We start from the raw sequence: 20,623 nt of genomic DNA, 5'->3' as shown, positions 1-20,623 counted from the left end.
TGAGTCGGGCCATGTAGCCTCAGTATAAACGAAGAATATAAATCTTATTAAAATTAGGGAGAAAAAAAATAATAAATGCAAAGCAACCAGCCTGCATTTGTAAACCCCATCACTTGTGTTTACCGTTTGACGGGTTTTATTGTCACTTAAGGGACCCAGGCCGATCAACGCTGCTCCTGGGCGTCACGGTTGGGATAATTCGGCCCTGCCCCTTTAGTGCGTCCTTGCAGGCTCGGACTGGGCTGGCTGCCTGGCTGGGTTCGACAACAATAACACCAGAGAGTCAAGACACTTTGAGTGGAATTGTGAAAGTGATTGAAGGGAGGAAAGGAGAACTTTTCAAATGACACGTCAGAGAGTGGGCAAGCCGTGAACCGTACCTGGCAGCTGCTAGCCAAGTCAGCCGTTGCCAGGGTTTCCGTGTACGCGCTGCCTGCCTGCCTGCCTGCGCGCGCGCGCCACACTCCATTGGCAGACATGGCGGCGGAGCTCCAGCCCGAGTGGATATGCGGTCTGCCTTGTTCCTGGAGTTACGGGCTTACTCGTGACGGACGTGTCTTTTTCGTCAAGTAAGTGTCACCCCAAAAATAATTGAAAGGACGGCGCTCTACAAATGTCCGCCCACGGCTCATTCGAGCAAAGTCGCCGAGTGCTAATGTAATGCGTCTCGCTCTCGCCACAGCGAAGAAGCCAAGAGTACAACCTGGCTGCATCCCCTGAGGGGCGAGGCGGTCATAACCGGACACAGGAAAACTCCAGGTGAGGCGTCACTTTCCTTCCACCGCCTCTGCATGCGTTGTTACACACGTCGTCATGGCTTGTTCTTGACAAAACCTTTTTTTTTTTTTTTTTTTGGGGCGAGAGAGGCGGTGACATCCTTGCTGTGGGTCTGTTTAATGGGCTGTGACAAAGTGGCAGCTCCCATATGGTCACCTTTAACCGGGTCGTGACACTCCCCCTAGAGTGGCAAACAACACCGATTTCACAATGGCCATACACTTCATTTCACATTTAAAAAGATAAAGAATTGGATTTTGCTCAGTTAACCGATGTTCGTTTACTTGTCAATACAACATTCATGTATTGTCGCTATTCTATTGCTGTTTGCTGATGAATGTTTCTGATAATACAGTTCCTGCCTAGACTACAGTGTTGCAAGTAATCCCTTTCCCAATTTTCCCCTTTACAGATTATATTGATGACTCATCGGTTATTGGTCTGTCAAAACAAAATGTCGTAAGCAAGTTGTGATGATTGAAATATTCCTTGTCCCAAAGCAGCGCCTCTCAAACTTTGTACACTAAGTACCATAAATAAAATACCTCTCCTAGCACCAACATCAAGACCAATATTGAACTTTGTTAGTCCAAGTCTTGATCAAAAACTAGAAAGCGGTTTTATTCCTAAAAGTTATGGTATGGCAGTGGAAAAATTGGCTGAAAAAGTTTGAACGTTAACAATCCAGTCAAAGTGAGGTTTGGAAGATATGATCTCTTTGACTTGAGTAACATTTCCAGATTTATATCCATCCATCCATCCATCCATCCATTTTCTTAGCTGCTTATTCTCACAAGGGTCGCGGGAACTATTTTTTTTATAAAAAAAAGAATGGTGTGAAGAAACTCGAGTTGGTCATATTTGGTGGTGTATTTGTAGCAACTGCTTAAGTGGGCTGATCAAGGTACGTGGCCATCACCTCCTGTCTTTCCCAACTTTTTGTTCAGCTATTGGTTGTTACATGGGGCTGTCTATGCTCCTTGTGAGGAAAGAATAAAAAGAAAGAATCTGGCCTGAATTGACGAGAACACAGCCACTCATCTTTCGGGAGCTCAATTCTTCCACCCGCATCTTTTCACCAGTTCTTCAACTTTCCCTCAATGGGAATGAATGCTTCCGTTATTTTTGCGCTCCGTCCCGATTGAATATTGCATACCAAAGCGGCGCAGTCTTGCGTTTTTAACTCTTTTCGCTGACGATAAAAATTCTTCACAAGTGGCTAGTTTAGCTCTGCAGAGTGCAGCAAGTTAACAATTTTAAAACAGCCATTCCAAGTCATTATTCTCAGAATGCTTTGCACAAGCCAAAATATGGCAGCAACTATGTATAAAATTATGGTCTAAACAGAACAGTTTTTTTTAACTTTTAGGAATAAATTATAAATCTATAGTACTGGGGCGGCACGGTGGATCAGCTGGTAAAGCGTTGGCTTCACAGTTCTGAGGTCCCGGGTTCAATCCCGGACCCGACTGTGTGGAGTTTGCATGTTCTCCCCATGCCTGTGTGGGTTTTCTCCAGGCATTCCGGTTTCCTCCCACATCCCAAAAACATGCAACATTAATTGGACACTCTAAATTGCCCCTAGGTGTGATTGTGAGTGCAGCTGTTGTCTGTTTCCATGTGCCCTATGATTGGCTGCAAACCAGTTCAGGGTGTACCCCGCCTACTGCACGTTGACAGCTGGATAGGCTCCAGCACTCCCCGCGACCCTTGTGAGAATAAGCGGCAAAATGAAAATGGATGGATGGATGGATATATAGTACTGTGTTTTAGTAGAGATCAGTATTTATAAGATTAATGTATTTGTCGATTAAATCGGAATTGACTTTAAACTGAGAAAAAAAACTTTAATAATAAATCAATTCAAATGTATGGAATGTATTGTACATGTATGTAATAATGAAAATATTACCTAAAAAAGTTACAAAAAACAAACAGTTCTTAAAGATTAAATGGGAAAGTAAAATACCACTGAACTGTTTTGAAGCTGTTATTCTTTTCCATCCCACTAGAGGGAGTCTATGTCACAGTCATATCTGAATGAGAATAACTATCATAATTGCACTTAAAAAGTCGCATTTTTAAATATTTTGAACTTGTCATACTCTTCATTTTATTTTATCGTAAGGCATGATTGACTTACTGGTTAATGAATGAAAACAACAGTTATTTGATACATTGTTGCAGCCCAGTGATAGAACTTAATCAGCAAATGTGTTCATGCGAATAGCTTTTCGCAGATATTCTTCCATTCGTCTGTTTATGTGACACATTATTATTAGCTGTTGCAGCCGTAATGGTTTGTTATATGATTGTTCTCTTTATTCTTCCAAAATGACTGACAGAGAAATCAATTGTTCATTAGTGAGTGGAACTCCTCCCAAAATGGTTTATCTCTTTTTCACAGATCTACCCACTGGATGGGAAGAAGGATATACGTTTGAGGGTGCACGATGCTTCATCAAGTGAGTGACACCGCTCAGTCGCATTTTTACAAGATCCAAAACATCGTTGCACCCTTTTCTTGAATTTCACAACACATTTACTATACATAAAAAAAGGATTTGTTTTTAAATTCCTTCCTGTGAATTTGGAACTCCGACTCTATATCTTTACCCGGCTGCCCTGTCAAAAGTTAATGATTACACATAGTAACATTGTGCAAGCACATGGCAGACAAGGGCAAAGTATGGTTGTTGTCTTTATGAGCTGATTTTATTGATTCAGTCCTACCCTGAGCCAACTTAAAGAGCGTGAGCCGTGTTATCAGGTCTGTTTTCTTTATCCCGCTTGAGTGTGTATGATCTGCTCAGACTTCAAATTCCTCTTGTCTTAAATACTTTAGATGGTAAAAGGTAAAAAGATGAAAAACATTTCCCAGGTTTGTGCAGCATTACAGCAAATTTTAACAGCTTCGTGTTCAGTTCGCTCGTTTCCAAGGCTTGGATATACATAAATTATTTTAGGTGCTGGCTGAAGTCAGGTTTCTATCCAAATGGTTCACTCATCTTAAATCCATTTCAGGAAGAGCTGCAAAACGCAACGCAAATGCACAGGCATTTCATGTATTTTTATCATTTTTTTCAGTTGTCATTGAACATTGAGTATGAGGTTCACTAAAACATTAATTATGAGGTAAACTTTCATTGGAGCTTAAGTCGCCCTAAAATGGTGTCATGTCTCAATAGAAGGAACTTGATAATGCTCAGGCAAGTTGAGCTCCATCCAAAATGCATCCTTAATGCAGAGTTGTCAAATATTGCAGATTATCTGTATTTTATTATTTGCAGAGCCCAAGTTAAATGCTCTATCAGTTCAGTAAGAAGTAGAAATACCAAGATAAGAATAAATGTGGGTGCTTTTGAATATTTATTTTTGATGCCAGATTAACGTGTCAAATGTCACATCACATTTAAGCACTTAAAAATCTGAACATAAATATTTTGCATACACCTTATTTGTGCATGAGGGTTACAAAAGTAAAAAAAAAAACCTCGAAAGGTCAAGTGCATTTAATTTTAGAAATTGTACAAAAAAAAAAAAAGGAAATTTAAACAGTCTTATTTGTACATTTGGAGTACGACAGCTTTGTATTGGAAAAAGTAGTGTATGTTTACATGAAACAACATGTCCTTACTTATTAAGGTTAGTGTTACTATTATTATTTACATTCAGCGTATTTACCCTAATTTCACATGTATAATGTGTATAATGTATAATATGCACACCCAAAGGTGACATCAAAACTCTGGAAAACCCTTCTTTGTATAATACATTTTTACAAAGCATGATTTTGCTTTTACCTTTATGATCAACACATGAAGAATTATGTTTTTTAATGTTTTTTAGTATTTTCAAAGAATTGTTCTGAAGTAAAGGACTTTATTTGAACACATGATACATTTTTTAATTTACTTGCTCTTGTTTTGTTAGAAGCCCTACTTTTATTTAGTATATTTGAAAACACTTGTTCTGTATATATGCGTGATTACCCAAATAATTTGTACGATTGTCACAATTCTTTAAATAAATCTTGATGAGCCAGATGAAACATATTTAATTTTATTTTAATGGGATTCAAATATTTCCGAAAAGGATGATCATGAAAAAAACATAACCATCATTAGCATGTCGTTGTTCATTCATCAGTCATGTTTAAAAAAAAAAAAAATGGTATTCCACAAATTCTGCGATGGTACAGGGAGTCCTCGGTTTAAAGCTGAGGTCCGTTCCCACAGTACCGACTTAACTCGAATTTCGATTTAAGTCGGATTTCACCATTAAAGTCAAAATTTACGATAACCGCTGGGATTGGCTTCAGCATTCCCGTGACCCTCGTGAGGATAAGTGTCTCAAAAATGGATGGGTGTTGGTACGTCATATAATAATGTAAAAGATATAAGAAGCTTAACTTACTATTTGGGAAGATGAGGCTGGGATAGTGAAGAATGAAGTCAGGCTGTGCTCAGCTGCTAAACAAGCAAGTGCAGGAAGCCGTTGCTAGTGATAAATGCCTCCTCGGCGTCCTCTCTTTTCTGCTCTTTCAAAGTTAGGAAAATACTCCGAGCCTTTTCCCTTAATGAACATGAGGGTGATATTAAGCCTACGTTGATTCAGCTCCTTGACCCATAACGTAAGTAATCTTTCCATCTTGGCCACGATTGAAGAACATTGCTTTGTGGGTTTTTTTTTTTCTTACCCAAAAAAGTTGCTTCGTGATCACTGTATCCCTCATCGGGACGAAACCCTTCACGTGCGCTAAAATACGAGCTTTGTTCTTAATAATAATCACCATGGTCATCCGACTGGTGCCCAAGTCTTTCTCCGTCAGTGTTTATCCTTTCTCCGTTGTTTTATTTTTTATTTTTAATGATGTTAAGCTTCGGTTCCATGGTCCAAAAAAAAAAAAACAAGCTTACTTCTTTTGGGCCATAACGTGTAAAAAGGTGGGTGAAAAGGGCAAATAAACTCTCAGCACACAAACACAGATAAACCAAATGCATGAGCGAAGCAGAAGCACTCTGGTGCTGGGGCCATAATGGTGTGCAGGACTCGGGTGTCATAAAATCGAAACGTCTTAGGTCGAGACCGTCTTAAACCAAGAACTCCCTGTATATAAGCTGACTAAGTCTCCATGTCCATTTTCCAAGACATTTATCCTCACAAGGGTTGTGGGAGCGTCAGAGCCTATCCCAGCTAACATTGGGCTGAAGTTGGACTACACCCTGAACTGGTCGCCAATCAGTTACAGGGCACATATCGACACCATCAACTGTACATACAGTATATGCAGTCTTATGTAACCCTGTCATATTGGAATGAAAGTTGTAGGCTCCACCTTTTTCATGACCTCCAGGTGGGATATTGGAATGAAAATATACAGCTTTTTCATAACCTCTAGATGGCAGCATCCATTTATAAAATGTGATAACTCACAGAGCTAACCAATCTAAATTACACTCCACTTCTGAAAAAAAAAAAACATCTTACTTAAGATGTAATAAATTATTGGGAAGAATGGCTACAGAAATGAAACATTACTGCAGATTATTTATTTTTAGTGATTCTATTTAAGACCACATTTATATGGTTTCAAAAGTTAGATTCTGTTGCAGTAAGTTTTTATTTAAAAAAAAAAAAAAAAGAGAAAAATAGAATCAATCTAGGTGGCACGGTGATCAGCTGGAAAGGTTCGATCCCGGTCCCGCATGTGTGGAGTTTGCATGTTCTCCCACGTGCCTGCGTGTGTTTTCTCCGGGCACTCTGGTTTCCTTCCACATCCCAAAAACATGCAACATTAATTGGACTCTAAATTGCCCCGAGGTGTGATTCTAAGTGCGTCTGTTTGTCTCTATGTGCCCGGCTAGCAACCAGTTCAGGGTGTACCCTGCCTCCTGCCCATTGACAGCTGGGATGGGCTCGAGCACTCCCGCGACCCTCGTAAGGATAAGCAGCTAAGAAAATGGATGGATGGAAGAATCAGTCTATCCACTCTTCGGAAAAGCAAACAGGAGAGCAGCCTAAATGCTCCCAACTTTAAACACTATTTAGCTAACCAATTACAATACCTCATCAAATGTTTGCACCACAATGAAGAGCGTAATTAGTGACTAGAATTGAAACAAATAGACTGCAACACCATCAAACTCCCAAAGTTCCCATTTATTTCCATTCATCCATTTTCTGGGCTGCTTGTCCTCATAAGGGTCACGGGAGTGCTGTAGCCTTTCCCAGATATCATCGGGCAGGAGGCAGGGAACACCCTGAAATGGTTGCCAGCCAATTGCAGGGCGCACAGAATCGGACAACAATCGCGGTCACAATCACACCTATGGGCGATTTAGAGTGTCCAATTAATGCTGCATGTTTTTGGAATGTGGGAGGAAACCGGAGTGTGCGGAGGAAACGCACACAGGCACGGGGAGAACATGCAAACTCCACACAGGTGGGTCCGGGATTGAACCTGGGACCTATGAACTGTGAATCCAACGCTCTCACCAGTTGCCCTACCATGCTGCCTCCTATTTATTTCCATTCGTCCTAAACGCCATGCTTCAGGAACCCAATAAACGGATCCACCTTGAAGATTTGGTGGCAAAGTTTAGAATACAATGGATCTCAATTAGCTATTAGTTTGCACTCCAAATCTGACATAATCCACATTTTGAAATTAATAATGTACATGTTCATTTTAGTAGGTGGGACCAACATTGAATTGTCCACCTACAACTATTTAAAAACAATGTTTTTAGGACAGGAGATGAACTGTTCAAAGAATTCCAAATAACAGGCGGAAAATTTCTTCAATATTAACAATTAACGGGAACGATTAAAAAAATAAAAAGAATACAACACTCCAGAGCACCCTTGAGCTGCCAGTTTGTCGAGCAAATAGTGAAGTTTCTCACGCAAACTAAAAGAAAGCTGTCAAAAGTTTATACATAAGTTGTATGTACTAAATCAATGCATTTACCATTCATCAAAAGGGAAGCCCTCTCCTTGTCTGCTGACCATAACTACTTGGTACATATATACAACAATACATTTAGAATGACAAAAAATATATACAAATTTACAGCTTATACAATATAAAATAGAACACACTTTACTGAGTACAGCATGCATAACACAGGCTTTTCTCCGTCTAACATAAGCGTGCAATATACCAAAAAATACCCCAGAAAGCCTCAAACTGAATAGCTGTATGTTATACTTTCAATTTGCATTGGGCACGCGCGCAGTTTAGAAAGAACATTGGCTGACTTCTTTTTTTTTTTTTTTTTTTTCACACTGTCCCACGATCAACCAAGACCGCCTCGCGATCGACGCATTGAGCACCCCTCCTATATGGGAACATATACCAATTCAATGCTTTTGGTCTTCAGTTACACAAAACCTCTTATATTTTGAGTTGCATACTTGGCGACTTAAGCATCATCAACCTTCCTAATAAATATACACAATCATTACTCATTGCATTACCTACTGCCAAGAAAAAAGTCTATTGACGTTGAAAACAAACAAGCTATTAACATTAATCTGTGGCTAATTGTCATAATAGAATATATTGTGTTGGGAAAAATATCATCAGAACAAAAAAATCATTTACATAATAGATGATCACCTTTCCTCAACGTGCTAAATGTAGACTTTTGATTCTTTTCCTGGATAGGGTGCTTTCTGACAATATCAAGACTACTTTCGCAAGTGTGAAAATGAACTTTGAGTTCTGTATTCTTTGTTGTCATTGTTGTTGTGTTTGATTTTGTATTATTCCCACACATTTTAGATTGGTTTGCATGGTGAAAGGACAGATGCAGGGAGTGGGGATTTTCTTTTTATATCCCTCTGTTTGTGGCTTCAGCTTCTGTGGCGGTTGTTGTTGTTTTTTTTTTTTTAAATTATTATTATTTTTATTTTTTACTTATTCCCGATCTTGGAGTGTGGGGCGTTGGGGGTCAGAGTGGGGAGAGGTGGGGAGACCACTTGGGTGACCTCCCAGGAAGTATTGGTTGTGTGATGGTGACTCGGCCGTGTTCTGCGGTTACTGGAGCCGAGCGAGCTTGCGCCCGCCAGGGTCCCCCGCTGTGGCGGCTCCTTGGACCTGCTTCCTCCTCTCCGTTCTTTGCATCCCGCTGCGCTCACCTCTTCCTTTTCCCATGAGGGGCCCAGGTGATCCCCTGCAGGCTGTGTCTTTATTTATTTTTTCTGTACCTGTGGGGGGTTCCACCTTTCACACTATGGTGTGCTTGTGGGAGTGGGTAGGATTCGGGGGGTCCTGGGGTCGGTGATCGACGGTCTGTCCACATTTTCTTCCGAAAACTCACTTTGTATTTTGGCTTTGCAACATTTTTCAGACCAGACCTTTCTCGTTTGAAAAAGAGAAACTCTCATCCAGCTTCACTGCTTTTACTCCAACAGTCATTGCATATTAAAATTTATTTTTGTGCTTTTTTACTTTCACCATTATTATCGGGGGTAAACATAAACAGCATGTCTAGCTCGTCTTCGCTTTATGTTGCCCAGACCGCTTTGATAACTAAACACCGGTGGTGGGCAGTGCATGAAGACACTGGCATTATAAACAACATTGAAGGGCTGCGATTCAATCTGGGTACAGTTAGTAGTTTGTGAGTGGATGAATGCGCAACAGGCTTGCGCGCACATAGCGTTAACCTTTAGTGAATTGAAAAAAAAAAAATAATCTTCTACAAGGGTTTATTGTCTTGTACAGAATGTACCCAACAAGTACCATCCCATCTCTATGGTATATTAGGATAAAAGTACAGCTCATGAAATATTTCTGCGTTTCTAATCAAAGGCTACATCGAGGCCACCATCATTTAAAATATGAAAGTTAATCCCATTTGTATATTTTTGACTGGATTTCTTTTACAAAATCATGGTAAAACGTTGGCCTCACAATTTTGAGGACCCGCATTCAATCCTGGCCCCGACTGTGTGGAGTTTGCATGTTCACCCCGTGCCTGCATGGGTTTCCTCCGGGCACTCCAGTTTCCACCCACATCCCAAATACATGCAACATTAAGTGGGCACTCTAAATTGCCCCTAGGTGTGATTGTGAGTGCGGCTGTTTGTCTCTATGTTCCCTACGATTGGCTGACAACCAGTTCAGGGTGTACCCCGCCTCCTGCCCATTGACAGCTGGGATAGGCTCCAGCACTCTCCGCGACCCTCGTGAGGATAAGCGGCAAAGAAAATGGATGAATGGAAGTAGACCCTATGAGGATGATTTTGCATTGCAGAAGATGGAAGAGTCTTGTGTCACCATGAATTCATGCTCCTGCTTTGACTTCCTCATGAATTCGAGCAGCTCCATGTGGCAGGTTGTCAGGGAGTGAAGCTGAAAGTCACTTTATAGCCCGGTGTTTTATCGTTTTTGTCTTTCAGTGCAACCCAAACTCCACACTACATCTATTAGTTGAAAAGAACAAGACTCGTTCAATTATAGCTCATTCTATTTCCTCATTCGTTAATAAGTATGGATTGTTCAAATGTTTGAAAGTTTACACCGGTCGAATTTGTGATTGGTTGTGAAATTTGTTGTAATATCAACTTTTACTGTAAGAGAATGATTATTGATTATCTGACAAGTGAGTAGCAAAATCTATGTGCCCTGATGTATAATGCCCTTTTAGTTGTGTGTGTTTGTGTGCAGCGATCCTTAAGAGACACGAAGATGCTTAAGTCCAATGCAATTAAATTAGTCATAAAACTCACTCACGGCTGATTCAATTGGCTGGTCTTCTGACCTGCAGGCAATATTCTAGTATGTAAAGGCTATGTTTGAAATTGCCGTAAGTGTCTTTAAAATGTGATGACAACACCGCTCTTCAGCACATGAAGTTGCTTGCCTTCCTCTTCATTTTCTAGCTGCATATGCTTCTGCAGCCTGTTGACCGTGTTGACACCTCCGTCCACAATAACGCCTCAGACTTTGTGGTTGTGGGTTAGTGGAGATATTCCACAGTGCCAAACAAAGGCCTGTCAGTGTTACCAGCCTTGCAGCCCACTTGGCAAACTATTACCCTGTTATACAATATGTTGTATAAACATTTTGCTACTTTAGTTTATTCCCTGGTTTAACAGCCCAAAGTATTATTTGAGGATGGTAACCCAACGGTGACCTTTATATCTGTAACCTTAACCTGCTTTGTAACTCAGAAACATGGATGATATCAGAGTAAAGAACAAAAATCTATAACATGACACCAGGATATTTGACAGATTATAGAATAAGAAAGGCCTAGATGTACCATAGAGTTTATAGCCTTATTGAAGAAACATGATTTAAATACTCAGTTTTGTGTTTTAAATGTGATATTTTGGACTTAAATAATCCTTGAAAGTGCCCTATAACCACTTCTACCCGTGTGGTCGGAAATAGTCTGAACAGGTTCTGCTCCAGAAATTCTCATTTCTTTCTGACTCAGATAGTATTTGTTGACAGGTTAATGTAATGGCGATGTTGGAGAATACACAGTTTGAGACTTTAAGACAATTAGCTAGTAAGCGCCTGAGAAAACCACCCAGGACCCTAAACCTGATGATTAGAGACAACCTGTACTCCGATTTTATTCTCTTATTCAGTTTTTACATTTCAAAGACATCGGTTTTAAGTGTTTCAGTTGAGATCCCACCATGTTGTCTGACTTAAAAAAGAGCTAAGTGCATTATTGATTAATCTTTTTGACCCGACACTGACACTTTTTTGATGCTGTAAAAGGATCTCAGCCATTCTGATGATGGTCGCATGTCTTGGCTGTCATTATTAGGTTACACAGTGTGGGCATCGAATAGCAGCGTGTGCTGACATCAGCTGTTCTTTGAAGGGGAGGGTGGGTGCAGGGCAATTGCTGTGATGGTGTGGACTTAGTATTTAATTATATTATTGTATTCAGTAGATTGCATTGTGAGTTTGTAATTAATCTTTTCAGTTAACAAGCTTTTGGCATCTGGCCTAGTGCACTTAGGATGGTTTTTGGAAGATAATGCTCTCTAAGATCATGAGTAAACAGTGGTTTCGTGAAATCGGATGCAGCAATTTTGTGTTTGATCCAAATTTTGTTGACGCTCCCACAAAAACTTGACCAAAGATCTCACAAAAAATCAGCTCAGTGACCATCTAAAGAATTTCACAAGGGTGGTGTATTTTTTCTTGTTCACTGCAAAATCAGCATACGTATGACTCATTCAAGAAGTGCACGCAAGCGTTGATCCTGTTCTAGTATTAACAGTGGTTTTGTTTCCCCTTTAACTAGTAATTGACCCCTCCGTAGAAATTGCGTAGGCCGCGTTGCTGACCAATCAGAGGCCAGAGATGTGCCTAAACCACGCCCCTTGGTGTCGTCCGCCATAACCTCAGACAAAGTCACATGGTTCAGGAGAGCTTTTGTTTGCGTTTTATCACGTCTTAGGGATCCTTAACAATAGATATGGTTAAGAGGTGTAGTCACGGGCTTTGTAATAGTGACGACAGGTATCCCGATAGGCTAGTTGGTGGAGTTCAATTTGTACCCTTTCCAAAACTGAAGACCGAGTACGAAAAATGTCTTTGATGGATCAAACTTTGTGGAAGACCGCATGATCAACTGAATCCATCTAAAATCAACTGGAACAGATATGTTTGCACAAAGGTAAGCCCTATTTGTTATTTTCAATACATGTCCTATATAAATGAATTGGCAGTTCTTCGCTCGCATAACATAGCTACGTGTGAATGATTGACACACTTGATCTGTGTTGAGCGATACTTTGCAAGGACCTGACTGCACAAACGTGTCTTTTTGTTGGCGGCTAGCGAGCTAAGCTAAACCGGACTACCGAGTCCTAAAAGCCTTTGACGTCCACCGAGACACCAAGAATGAAGGCAGGATGTTTGAGGACACTAAAGTAGTTATTGTCGTACTCGGTCGGGACTTACATAGGTTCGGCACTAATTCAAGAATAGTTATTGAGGGGAGCGCGTGACGTTACACAAAGAAAACGAGAGAAACAACTCGTAAATCAAGCCTCGCCTTCTTCTTTTCCTTCATACGGCGGTTCACAAACGGCTATACAGATACACATACAGATTCTGCTCACAAGTGTGATAGGTAACACGAAAATAGGAAACTGTCAATGATGAATTCGTCGTTGGGTTATAATATATTATATTATGTGGCTTCTCGGTCTTCCTCTGACTCCGGAAAGATCTCGCGCTAATATCAATGGTTTCTCCGTCGATATGCATGGAAATACCATTGAAATACCCCTCGCTGAAATACTTGAAGCCCCGCTGTCTGCTCTTCAACGATATTTCACTATTCGGTAAGAATGCGAGTGAAAAATCAGATGGTAAATCGAACAATTTCGCTCTCGACTTTTCTTCCTGTGACACCATTTTGTCTGTTTGGAACACTCCTGCCATTAGATAAGAAAGGTTATGAGAGAATTTTTTTTTTTTTTTACATTCAGCATTTTTAAATCCAAACTTGATCTGAGAGGTTGCACAAACCAAGTAGACTTCTGTTATTCAGCTACTTTTAAATACCTCGCGATTTCCTTTGCAAGCATTTTATGACTATTCCTTATAGGAATTTGTTTGTTTATTGACCAGTCAAAGAGGAGAAAAACATTCCAATCATTAATTTTCTCTGTGGACAAGACTGTTGCTTTTTTGATAAAATGTCCAAAACTGCAGCGGCTTGCTACAGTATTTAATCTTAAAACAGCATAATATTATGAGTTACTGAACTATAATTTTTTCTTACCGTTTTGACTTCAAATTGTTTTGGTTTGTGCACCAGCAGGCGATTAGCCAGCAACACCCGAAAACAATTTTGAAGAACGATGTTTTCCATTTAATCATTGCGCATGACAATAGAATACGTAAAACGCCTGCTTCTTTTTCTTCATGCTGGTCTGTCCTGTAGATTAATTTCTATAATGTACTTTGAGTATCCATGTATAGTGATGAATCTATCGCAATGTTTCTCTAGTGTGTGATTGGAAAAAAAAAACATCGCATATCATCACACTTTTGAGTTTTATTGCCATATACTGTTTCCCTTTTATTGCTCGTATCCATTTTAGGGTCACAGAGAAACTGTCGTCTGAAAATACTTGGGCCAATGCTTCCCAACAATGGAGATGTGGCACACTAGTGGGCTGTGAGAGATTCTCAGGAATGTTTTGGGAAATTTGAGTTTTGAGTTGTTTGAGATTAAACAGTTGGCTTTCTCTTTAACGCTGCGGGACAGATTTTTATTTTTATTTATTTTGTGACTGGAGTACTTTGTAAATCCAGTCTGATGGGCGGTACATCTCTGTGCCAGGATTGAGTTAAACTAGTGTTGGTATTTTCCTGGAGCAGTGACCCCAGCACATTTAAAAGAGGGAAGGTTGTCTGTCTTTTTCCAGCTGCTTAATTTGCCATGAATCAAACCAGCTTCTCTCCTTCGCTTTACATGTGGCGCGTTAGTCGCACACTGACAGTCTTGAGATGCTGGAGTGCAGACCTCAAAATTTATTTGAGTGAAGGGTGCAAATTACCTTTATACTGAACTACAAGCAGACTTCCATGGGTGAATGTTAGATTGGGAGAGGAGATCAGGCTGTGAAGTGGGCACTTGGAGACTGTCCCCTACCTAATTGTTCACAAACCCCCCATAGTTCTGCCGCCCAGTGGGATGATTTAAAGTAATAGGATACTACAGAAAATAATGGAGGTGACATGGCTCGCCCATCTGCCTTACAATTCTGAGGCCCCAGGTTCAAATCCAGTCTTGCCTGTGTGTAGTTTTGCAACTTCCCTTCATGCCCGTGTAGGTTTTCTCCCAGCATTGAGGTTTCTTTCTACAGCCCCAAAACATGCATGCTAGGTTATTTGAAGACTAGTTTGCACGTAGGTGTGAAATTAAGTGCAAACGGTTGTTTCTTTATACAGTGGTACAGTACTTACAAAATTAATTCATCCAGGAAGGCGTTTCGTAACGTGAATTTTTCACAAGTAGAACTGCTTTTTCCATGTAAATAGCCTCATCTAGTCTAAGCCCCCCGCCAAAGATAAGCATAAGTACATAATGTAAAGAATAATAAAAGTTATGTTCATTTACTGTACCTTTGGTCTTGGGTGACTATGCAAAGAGAAGGGTGAGTGACAAGCAAAAGGCATCGTGGCCAACGCAGGAGGAGGCAAATGTTTGACAGTTGAGAGAAAACATACATATGAACGTACAAACTCACGCACACAAATTAATTCCACTAAAGTCTCTTGGGGCACTCAGTGAAAAATGATGAATAAATTTGCAAAAAAGACAAACGAAAAACTCACAGAAAGTTGTACTTTACCAAAATGTGCTAGCGTGTGACAGCGTGTGAAAAGACTATTAGGATTCGGTGTTGAGTGCCCAAGGGAAATGAAACGGATCATGGATAAAGATTGACGTCGCTCCTAGCTCATGGGATGCCAGTAAGATGCTACGGTGAGAGCCAATGGGAGAGCAGCTCTTATTGCGCCACACAAACCAAAATACAAGATGTTTACGTTCAGTGGAATTTGGGGGCCTATTTTTTCCTTTCGTATCTTGAATTTTCCTTCACAACTAGAGACAATATTTTTCCGGGGAGATGTTTCGTAACTTGACTTTTTCGTTACTAGAGACGTTCGTAAGTAGAGGTACCACTGTATGTGCCCTGCAATTGGCTGGCAACCATTCCACGGCGTACCATACCTCTCACCCAATGATAGCTGGGATAAGCCTCCATCAAGCCTGTAAACCTTGTGAGGATAAGGGTTATGGAAGATGAATGAATAATTCAGAATCACCTTTAATGGCCAAATGTGTAAAAACACGAGAAATATTTCTCCGGCAGTTGGTGCTGCCCTGGTGTGACATACAGAACAAGAACAAAGAACAAGAGACATTTCTGTTTACAGGAATTATTCCCAATAAGACGTGCAAGATGTAAAATCTATATAGATAAGTGTGTTAACAATTGCAAAGGGAGCAGTTTAAAGTGATGAATCGTGTGGTCTCAAAATATAAAAAAAAAAATCTAATATATATATGTGTTTTATTGAAAGGATTGGTGCTGGTTGGCGCTCAGGAGACAAAGACGACACTCAACAAAAGACCAACATTCCCAAGTGCTATTTAGCCTCAATAACTGGCATATTTATTTCGACCAAATGCAAGTTCTCAAAACACAGTTGACATTGCGTGAAATCAATCATATGAGCCCCTTACCTATGCCGAGAAGGTGGAGAGCCGATCACCCAGGTAGAGGTCCGCTTGTCAACCAGCTGGGCGTCCGTACGAAACCCGCAGCAGACTCTACCTGTTAGTACTCTGCATCTCTCTATTATACTTTTCAGTTGCGTGCGACAGAATGGACGGGTGGCCTACCCGTCCCACCTGGCGCCGCAACAATTGTTTCCTGATTTACTATTGACACCTAAGTGTGTCCTTCAGGCTCTGAGAAACATCTTACGCAGCCATAACTGTCAAGACATCCCACAACAATGTTCGTCTTTGGTATGCATGTGAACAAGATAGTGAAACGGTCCAGACGTCTTGACCAGAAAAACAAGTGATGCGAAAAACAAGTGAGTGATACGAAAGTGAAAAACAACTGAGTGAAATACAACTTATATAACCATGGTTGCACAATACATTCGGGTATTCAACGGTTATGGGAAGCATCACTAATTAACACTCCTTTCATTATGTGTATATATATATATATATATATATATATATATATATATAACTAATACTGACTGGACCAGCGGGATGTGAGTGAGTGTCCTAACATGGCACGAGGCAGAAAAATAGTAGGTTCGCTGATCAAGAATTTAATGACTTAATAGCCAAAGGGAAAAAAACTGTTCGAATTAGTAGTGGCAGGGTACTTTTGACTTTCATTGATCTGTAGCTCTTTCCCGACCGAAGGAGCTGGAAGAGCTGGTGGCCAGGATGTGGAGGATCCGAAAGGATCCTGCCTGCTCTGGACCTAGTTCGCGTTGCGTGGAAGTCCTCGATTGTGGGTAGCGTGGTGTCAACAATCCATTCAGCGGTTCATTCATTCAATGAGTTGCTTTCTACAGTGATGCAAAGAGTTTGATGCCCATTGTTTACATAATTTTTAATTCAATACATGTTTGACATGCATCGCACATCCACAGAGCACCTCATCTTTGTCTGTCTGCGCCTCGATCAAGTTAATCAAACTCTTATTAGACCGGAGGTGTACGGTGGACCAAAAGTTAGACATGGTCTGAGCAAGCGGAAGTTTACATTGACTTTCTGCCACCAAATTTTCATTCTGCTGGGTGCAACCCATAAGACACACCCTTGTTGGTCCAGAATCCCCAATTTTTCGCAGACCAGTCTGTGACCCTTGTACTTGCACAATAATCAGCCTACACCAGCATTTGTGCCCGCCATAGATCCACTGTCTAGGTAAAAAGAGCCCTGAATGGTTAGAGCACACAAACCTCCTGTCTTTAGTCACTATTAATGGGCCTCATTTACTAATAAATACATAGTAATCTTCTCATTGTGCCCACATACATATGCACAAAATCCCTGTCAGATTCCTGACATGTGTGTACCTGCTAATTTTCTTCGCCACCACTGTGCGTATGTTAATAAATCACAATTCAGTCTAGGTCACATGCTTGTGCCCGTGACCTGTAATATGCATGAACCATGCTCCTATTTCCTGATACACAAATACTGTACACACAAATATAAATGCACATGTGTATGTGTACAAGCGCTTGAACGGGATGAAGGTAAAAGCGTTGAAAAGTGCCTTTTATAGTTTTTACCTAGGACAGTCAATCCGCGAAAAAAATTCAGGTTTGAGTTATTGTTTTTATTTATGAGTGTTGTTCCAATATGTTGTGCATCTTGGGTAAAAGACGTTTTATCTAATTATGATGGCTGATCCAAAGTTATTTGTACATATGCATGGTCTAAAAGTGTTCTTAATTTGTTTGCAACGTACGTACATAGATATATCACATGTTTGGGCGTCAAATGTGCATACGCATGATATATATATATATATATATATATATATATATAAGTTCAGATTTGTGCAAAAACACAGTAAATGAGGATTTTTGTCTTTTTGAGTAAATCTTGGATGGCGATAATTGAACTTGGCTGCTTTGATGAATTAACTATCGTCTAATGAGAAGCAGCAGAGCCTCACAAAGCTTTAAGCCAGTCTAGTTGAATTCTATTCCATTCTTTAGGTCTCATTTAATGATATATTTGTCTGTCCTTTGTGGGCAATTTGCTGTAGCATCAACATGAAGCACGACAGAAATATTTTTATACTGTACTCTGCAGTGCTTTCATAAGGCGGCTCACTTGTGCTTTGGTATTATTCAACAAGCAGAACTGTGGAAGAAAGCTAGTGGAATTGAACTTTGGCCATTACAATAATCACTTTTAAGCTTCTCCATCATTTGTGCTTTGAAGTTTGTTTAGGGAGAAAAACTGATGACTCTCCAATCATCCTTTTTTTCCTGATAGGATATACTGTAAGTTTTTGTATTGTACCTCTCTACTGAGTTTTCTGTGGAGTTTAAAATATACTATGCCGATTTGATCAGCGTAAACGGATCTGCCTAATCGGATCAACTGATAATTGTTTTTTTTTTTTTTCCGATCGGTTTTGATCTCATAATTCACCGATCTGATCAATGACATCATACATCGTCCTAATTTTGAGGTCCAAAACAAGTCTGGGCCGACAATTTGAAATAACGAACGTGTTCAGTATTCATTTATTAATTCCTTCGTTCATTCATTTTCTGGGCTGTTTATCCTCATAAGGGTCGCGGGAGTGCTAGAGCCTATCCCAGCTATCATCGGGCACAAGGCGGGAGGCAGAGTTCACCCTGAACTGGTTGCCAGCCAATCGCGGGGCACATAGAGAGAGACAACAGTCGCACATACAGTCACACTTAACAGCAATTTAGTCACCCATTATTGCATGTTTTTGGGATATAGGAGAAAACTGGAGTGCCCGCAGAAAACCCATCCAGGCATGGGGAGAACATGCAAACTCCCCACAGGTGGGGCACCCCGGTCCTCAGAACTGTGAGGCCAATGCTCTGACCATTTGTCACACCTGTCTTTGTTTTTAGGACAACATCATTTTACGAGGTACCTTCAGCAATCTTCCAGAAACATTGGCGCATACCAGAAGTGTCTCTTCCTCGTCCAATTTTTAAGATCATGTGATCGTGCGAGATTTTGAGCTCAATTATAGAAGACAATGTTTGTGTATGGTGTTCTGTGTTATTATCGGAGCATACCACACACAATATAACCAAAACTGTTATGTCATAGTTATATTATTTGCATCTGTGAGATCTTTCACCAATAAATGATCTATTAAGTTTTGAAAAATCCTCATCTGTGTAACAGGCCTTATGTTTGGAGTTTGCAAGCTCTCCTCAACCCGCATGGTTTTTTTCCCAGTTGCGTTTGCTTTCTTCCACATTCAAAAACATGCACATTAGACTCATTCAACCATAAATTGCAGTGTGTGTGAATGCAAGTGTGAGTTGTTGTCTATATGTGCCATGCAATTGGCTGGCGACCAGTCCGGGGTGTACCCTGCCTCTCGCTGAGAGTGCACTGGTATAGGCTGGAGCTGGCCCTCGGGCAAACAGCATATAAAATGGATGAATAAATGAAGTGGTATATAACGTGGAGGCATGGATGAAACATTCTAAAATATTGGAAATGTGTCAGCACTTTTTTTACATTTCTTGTTAAATATGATGCCCCAGTGCAATTTAATCGAAGGGCATGTTTGTGACTAGTTATTGGGATTCATTACTAAAGTTGATGCTGTTACATTGAAAATGCAGTACAGTTGTAGTTTAACACTTCCTCATATTCATAATACAATGGCTTCAACATTTTGTGCACTCAAATGAAATATGGATAGAGCATTTTTAGAGCCGTTTCATCAGATGGAGTGCTTCCCTCTCCAAGAATAAAATGTGCCCACTGTAGTTCAATTGCACTGTGATAGAGTCCTCTGTCTTCCCAAAACAAGATTACAGCTGCAGTCAATAATATTTACACAGTTAACCTTCAGTGTATTGGAGCTGGGAACATTTACTATATTTTTACAGTGTGGGCATTGCAAATTACTTCATCCATTCAGAACATCATCACAATAAAGAGTTAGATGTAAATGATGCCACCTAAATAACATGAAGTAATAAAACATTGTAAAGTCACAATTTTTCCAATGGCCCATCTAGCCAAAAAATATGTACATCAAATGTGACCAAATCTAAAAAGGCTAGAGGAAAGAGGTTAAGATCATTTAAACATTATTGTGGCACTGGTGTCTACTGTGTTTGGATCTGAAACTGGATACTAGCTTAGAAAAAGATGGGCTCTTCTCTATCTGCCATCTGGCCTGCACAGGGAAAAACACATTCTAATTGTTTGGCTGCTTTGTGTGTGTGAACATATGTTTCAGGATCATTTGATGCCAGTGATTGCTTCCAACCATGATTAAAACCATTTTGTCTGTAAAAATCATCCACCTCAGTCTTACTTACAGGATAGTACAGTATATGGAAAGTATTGATTGCCTCGCACATTACACGTTGGTCGTGTATTTGCGGTTTACATTTCTTTTTAACTGGGTCGTTATTAAATCAGCTGTTATACTGAATACTTGAGTGTAGTGATGTGCATATGTACAGTTCATATATGCTTATCCAACTCATTTACACAACTCGATATAAATAATTCATGCTGCAACCTTCTGATATTTTACTGTATATTGCTCCTAC

At 40.2% G+C, this 20,623-nt stretch overlaps 1 protein-coding gene across 12 annotated transcripts in view; it reads left to right on the top strand.

The window, feature by feature from the left end:
- The first annotated feature begins 435 nt into the window (after positions 1-435).
- Positions 436-20,623, top strand: part of LOC133501834 (pleckstrin homology domain-containing family A member 5-like) — a 90,644-nt gene continuing 70,456 nt past the window's right edge. For 11 of the 12 annotated variants that reach the window (XR_009795298.1, XR_009795297.1, XM_061821880.1 and 8 more), the window contains exons 1-3: positions 436-569; positions 683-759; positions 3,185-3,242. Coding sequence is in view for 10 of the 12 variants with exons in the window: in XM_061821880.1 (XP_061677864.1) it covers positions 478-569; positions 683-759; positions 3,185-3,242 (227 nt within the window). In the remaining 2 variants the exon portion in view is untranslated. Of the gene's footprint in view, positions 570-682; positions 760-3,184; positions 3,243-18,946; positions 19,081-20,623 lie in introns of those variants that run through there. The other variant, XM_061821888.1, reaches the window with a different exon arrangement.

Source organism: Syngnathoides biaculeatus, chromosome 6 (genome assembly GCF_019802595.1).
Source record: "Syngnathoides biaculeatus isolate LvHL_M chromosome 6, ASM1980259v1, whole genome shotgun sequence".
In the NCBI taxonomy this organism is placed as follows: domain Eukaryota; kingdom Metazoa; phylum Chordata; class Actinopteri; order Syngnathiformes; family Syngnathidae; genus Syngnathoides; species Syngnathoides biaculeatus.
The sequence above is the reverse complement of the archived record's forward strand: the minus strand, read 5'-3'. Positions and strand labels throughout refer to the sequence as shown.